The sequence below is a fragment of the Nerophis lumbriciformis genome, linkage group LG05, assembly GCF_033978685.3.
Source record: "Nerophis lumbriciformis linkage group LG05, RoL_Nlum_v2.1, whole genome shotgun sequence".
NCBI classification, from domain to species: Eukaryota; Metazoa; Chordata; class Actinopteri; order Syngnathiformes; family Syngnathidae; genus Nerophis; species Nerophis lumbriciformis.
The window spans coordinates 59,376,534-59,382,832 of NC_084552.2; the positions used below are offsets into that span (position 1 = coordinate 59,376,534).

Consider the following 6,299-nt stretch of genomic DNA (forward strand, 5'->3'; position numbering starts at 1 on the left):
CCTAAAAATAAATATATTTATTAATTAAAAAAAAAAAAAAAAAACTAAATACATGTTTACTATATTTTACTAAAAACATCAAAATTAATTGTATTTTTTCGTGACTCCTTATTACATCCAGCCATAGAATTATACATGAAAATAAACATATTTCAAATAATTGATTTTAAATTATCATAATAATTCATTTAAAATGACCATATTTAATTATTAAAATAATTGCTTGTTTATCAACAACTTTAGCATTTTATTCATTACATTTTGAAGCTCTCAGAAGCCAAGTTATGTTATATTCCTTAATATTTATTTATGCAAGTTTGAAGTATCAATTATCTGAACACAGTTTTGTTTGCATATTTTCAGGATGTAGATATCTATATATATATATATATATAATATGTATGAAATACTTGACTTGGTGACTAGCTGTCAATATATTCCTCCCCTCTTAACCACGCCCCCACCCCCCGAAATCGGAGGTCTCAAGGTTGGCAAATATGACCCACATGGAGTCAAGGCAACTAAAGGGCCTCTACATACTAAGTGGCAGCCATCTTAGCGGGGACCACTAGTGGTTGAGGCCCTACTCAATTGTGTGTGCTTATACACACACACACACACACACATACATATATATATATACATACACACGCATACATACATTTATATGTATATATATTAAGAGAGTGATGCCTTCAGCACAGAGCGATGGGAAAGAGGTGTATGGTCAGAGAGTGTTTGGGCCTGTGTGTGTGTGTGTGTTTTGTCTCGTCTTGTCTCATAGTAACATTGGTACTATTGTCTTATTAGTGTATAGGAGCTTTTCTTGTTTTTGTTTGTATAGTATTGTTCTTGTATTATATTGTTTATGTTAAATGTGGAGTGAGTGAGAGGGGTTAGGATATTATAAGCATCTCCTTCATCCAACCCCTTTTCAAGCCTTGCATAAATGTCTCTGCCAAAATGTAAAAAAAAAATGTGTGTTGTTGTATTGTGCAGGTTTGAAATAAATACTTCAAACTTCAAATATATACAAACCCCAAAACCAGTAAAGTTGGCACGTTGTCCATCCATCCATTTTCTACCGTTGTGTCATTCGTAAATAAAAACAGAATACAATGATTTGCAAATCCTTTTCAACTTATATTCAATTGAATAGACTGCAAAGACAAGATATTTCATGTTTGAACTGAGAAACTTAATTTTTTTTTTTTTTTGCAAATAATCCTTAACTTAGAATTTAATGGCAGCAACACATTGCAAAAAAAGTTGGCACAGGGGCATTTTTACCACTGTGTTACATGGCCTTTCCTTTACTCAGTAAACGTTTGGGAACTGAGACGACCAAGTTTTGAAGTTTTTCAGGTGGAATTATTTCCCATTCTTGCTTGATGTACAGCTTAAGTTGTTCAACAGTCCGTTGTGGTATTTTAGGCTTCATAATGCGCCACACATTTTCAATGGGAGACAGGTCTGGACTACAGGCAGGCCAGTCTAGTACCCGCACTCTTTTACTATGAAGCCACGCTGTTGTAACACGTGGCTTGGCATTGTCTTGCTGAAATAAGCAGGGGCGTCCATGATAATGTTGCTTGGATGGCAACATATGTTGCTCCAAAACCTGTATGTACCTTTCAGCATTAATGGCGCCTTCACAAATGTGTAAGTGACCCATGCCTTGGGCACTAATACACCCCCATACCATCACAGATGCTGGCTTTTCAACTCTGCGCCTATAACAATCCGGATGGTCCTTTTCCTCTTTGGTCCGGAGGACAAGACGTCCACAGTTTCCAAAAACAATTTGAAATGTGGACTCGTCAGACCACAGAACACTTTTACACTTTGCATCAGTCCATCTTAGATGAGCTCGGGCCCAGAAAAGCCAGCTGTATTTCTGGGTGTTGTTGATAAATGGCTTTCGCTTTGCATAGTAGAGTTTTAACTTGCACTTACAGATGTAGCGATGAACAGTAGTTACTGACAGTGGTTTTCTGAAGTGTTCCTGAGCCCATGTAATGATATCCTTTACACACTGATTTCGCTTTGTGATGCAGTACCGCCTGAGGGATGGAAGGTCACGGGTTGAGCCGCTTACGTGCAGTGATTTCTCCAGATTCTCTGAACCCTTTGATGATATTATGGAGGGTAAATGGTGAAATCCCTAAATTCCTTGCAATAGCTCGTTGAGAAATGTTCTTAAACTGTTCGACAATTTGCTCACGCATTTGTTGACAAAGTGGTGACCCTCGCCCCATCCTTGTTTGTGAATGACTGAGCATTTCATGGAATCTACTTTTATACCCAATCATGGCACCCACCTGTTCCCAATTAGCCTGTTCACCTGTGGGATGTTCCAAATAAGTGTTTGATGAGCGTTCCTCAACTTTGTCAGTCTTTTTTGCAACTTGTGCCAGCTTTTTGGAAACATGTTGCAGGCATCAAATTCCAAATAAGCTAATATTTGCAAAAATGTTTCCAGTTCGAACGTTAAATATCTTGTCTTTGCAGTCTAATCAATTGAATATAGGTTGAAAGGGATTAGCAAATCATTGTATTCTGTTTTTAGTTACGATTTACACAACTTGCCAACTTCACTGCTTTGGGGGTTTGTATATATATATATATATATATATATATATATACACACACACACATACATATACACACACACACATACATATACATATATATATATATATATACACACACACACACACACACACATACATACATACATATATATATATATATATATATTCAGATATATTAGCATATACTACCATGTTGGATTGATTTTAGCATTTTCATTCTCCAAAATGTACTGGCCCGCCACATCCTTCTATTTTTTTCTGTATGCATTCCTTGCAGGCCACATTTTGGACAACCCTGATTTACAGCTTTTTAAGTAAACAAAAAACAATACTTTAGCAAACTAATAAAAGTGAACGTAATGTGCACTAATATTTCATTTATGCATTCACGCCTGTCCTGGTTGTCTGTTGAACAAAAGATGCATTGTAGTCTCCTTGTGTTCTTTAAAACTATCATTTTAGATCAATCACCAGATTACTTTTACAAACAGTTTTTAAAATCAACTAACCCACATGTTCATGACACTAGGAATGCCAGCAATGGCTATTTGGCACGTCCTGCTCCCAGGACCAATCTCCTCAAACATACGGTCATGTATTGATGTATATCATTCTGGAATGGGTTGCCATCTCACATGAATCTCTCACAAAGTAAATTGTCATTCAAGACAGCTTTGAAGATACACCTATTGCAGCTGCCCAAATGACTTGAATTTGTAATACTGGTTTTAACTAGCTTTTTTTTTATCTTATGTTGTATTTTTCCATTGTATAATGTTTGGTAATGCATGTATTCTTTGTATTTTAATTTTGTATGCTCCTATATGGACCCCAGAAAGACTAGCAGTTGCCTTGGCGTCAGCTAATGGGGATCCATTCAATAAACAATGTAGGCTGATTTTGCTGCCAAACAACACCACAAACATGCAAGTGACAGAAGAAAAGCTTTACACAACTTTATTGAAGATTGTGTATGAATACACATGCACATTTCAAATGTAAACCCAAGTGAACTCAAGTGCAGCCAAAACCTGGAAACCCCTATCATGCAAGGATGCCTGGTTTTTTTTGTTTACAAAAAAAATTCCAAAAACAACATCCTTAATTAAAAAAAACGAAAGAAAAAGATATTCCCTCCCTGACAAGAGCACTGTCTAAGAGGCCACCCCGACACATTCCTAATAATTCCACTCTTGTCAGGGTTTTAAATATATTGTTTCCTTATTAAATGCTGACATATAAATAAATAAACTTTATCAAATGTGCACTCACAGAGTGAACTCTTATATACAGTACGGTACAGGTCTAATATAGCAGTCACGTGTCACTCGTTCGAGAACAGGGGAGTCGGCCAAAGAGAGAGGCAAAAGGCATGGTGCAAAAAGCCGCGCTCCACCATGGAGAATAAATGCATCACTGATGGAGGAATATCCTGTAACACTTGATCACCTAAAGGCCTTGACCTCAACCCCCCATCCCCAAAGCACAAGCATTCAGCATCCAGCTGGAGTCAAAAGGCGAGAGAAGCCATGACCGTCACATTCAACCAAGCAGAGAAAGCGAAACAAAGGTGGCCCTGTTAAGAATGGGGAAAAGGCATCGATCACGTACATGTGTTCACTGCGCATACATTCTGGCCCGCCTGTGGCTTACAAAAAACAGGGAGATTATGTGGCTGTGATATGACGAGCAGATCTTCCGACATGATCAACATTCAAGTGTGTAAGGAGGCCATGCAGAAAGATTAAGGCTGAGGCGATCCCGACAAGATGTGACGTCAGGAACCACAAATTCATTACACACGATGGTAAGACACCATTCCATCTATTCCTGGCACTGCACTAATTCACCTTTAGTTGAAAAGTAGCTGCAAGCCTCCCCTCAATGCGGTTTATCAGTGTAGGAGTGTACACGGCCAACAGAGGGCGCCATAGACGGCGTGAGGACGTGAGCTCATGCAAACAAGATCACAGCAAAAATGTTGCATTTTACACTAAAAAAAAACAAAATAGAAAAACATCACCCGGAGTGAATATGTCTGCACTGATGAAGGCAACTTCCTTCACTTTAATCAGAGGAAGTCACGTCACATTCGACTGAGCTACACTGCAGTGCGTGGCAATAAGAACTAAAGCAAAAGAGGGAGGATGGTACTGTAGGAGATTGTGCAAGTTCAAAATGCTTCCTGTTCAGTGCTTAAAATATGTACAGACTAAACACTGTAAAAGCATAATAATGACTTTTCTCTCAGAGACATAAAAGATTTTCATGGTAACGCAAACTGCTCTCAGAATCAATGCATCCTTCAGAAACAAAAATGTAACACACACACACACACACACACACACACAAACAGTGATTCAGCCACAGGGGGAGGGCCCTGATTTTTCCGTGTACCATCAACGCCACGCCCACATTGGCTCCGGTCCAGTCTGAGCGGCCCGGCTGGGCCTGCTGGCGCCCGTTGGCCATGCTGTGTGTCCATATGGCTTTGGATGGAAAGATCTCTCTTTCTCGCTCTGATTGTTTATGCCTTCGCTGCCGTCAGTTGGCGCTCATGGTGACATCTCGACTGGGTACCTCCTCCTCCTCCGCCTCTTCTTCCTGTTCTGGCTTGTTGGCATTCTTCCCGCACTGGTTCTCGTTCAGGTCCTCGACTTGTGTGGCGGCGCTAGCAGTAGAGGAGGCGGCTCCCTGAGACGAAGAGCAGGCGCTTTGTCTCCCTTCAGTGTCCTCATCGTCTTCCTCGTCTTCCTCCTCCTCTTTGTTATCCTCCTCTTTGTCGCAGTCGAGAGCAAAGTAGCCGGTGCCTTTTAGGGTGTCCTGGCGCTGGTAGAAGAGCACGTAGCCCGCTTTGGACTGGACATGAGCACAGCGGAAGCGTCAGGAAATAACCGCTATGAACTTGCCCATCATTTAGAAATAGTGTTACTCTAGCACAGGCCTGGGCAATTATTTTGACTCGGGGGGCCAAATTTACAGAAAAAAAATGTGTCTGGGGGCCGGTATATCTATTTTTAGGACACTAATACAAAACCTCACAATAATGTCTGAATGCTAAAAACGTTATGACAGACAGTCTTAAAAAACGGAATTGATTTTTACATTTTCTACTGAATGAGACACCCAGAATGTACATGATAATAATGTGGGATTCACATTAACTATGAACGATAAAACACTGAATACTGACAATATATGACCTTCACTCCCCCTCCCCCCTCCCCCCTCAATCAACATATTTTACAATCAAGCAAAACGCAACAAACACAGCGAAATATGAACATGAAGGGTAAAAAAAACCCACCTACAATCTGATACATCTAATATATCACTAAGCTTTAGAACTTTGTTGTAAAAATCTCCTTCCGCGTCTGTCCCTGACACCCGCATTTCAGGCTGGCCGCTCCGGAAACACTCTGTGGAAATGCTCCCCACCCACACTGCTTGGTGCCTCGTCTGAGCTGCTGTGACTTAGATTACCATAGTAACTAATTAGATCACCTTAGTAACTAATTAGATTACCATAGTAACTAGTATATCAAGCAAAAGCGCGGATTCCAACCATTGAAATACTTTGTATAGTTCAAGATTTACGGCAATTTGAAAACATCACTGCACATCATAATGGCAGCAACAGTTTCTATCTTAAAGATCTAAAAAAATTATTTGGTAACTTCCGGCGGGCCAGATTGAAAAGCTTAA

The 6,299-nt window shown here is 39.8% G+C and overlaps 1 protein-coding gene across 3 annotated transcripts in view; it reads right to left on the reverse strand.

Annotated features, from left to right (window-relative positions):
- Window positions 1-3,535: 3,535 nt before the first annotated feature.
- Window positions 3,536-6,299, reverse strand: part of LOC133606164 (ubiquitin carboxyl-terminal hydrolase 15-like) — a 27,984-nt gene continuing 25,220 nt past the window's right edge. For all 3 annotated transcript variants that reach the window (XM_061959802.2, XM_061959801.2, XM_061959803.2), the window contains one exon: window positions 3,536-5,453. In XM_061959802.2, coding sequence (XP_061815786.2) covers window positions 5,139-5,453 — 315 coding nt within the window. In that variant the 3' untranslated portion in view covers window positions 3,536-5,138. The remainder of the gene's footprint in view (window positions 5,454-6,299) is intronic.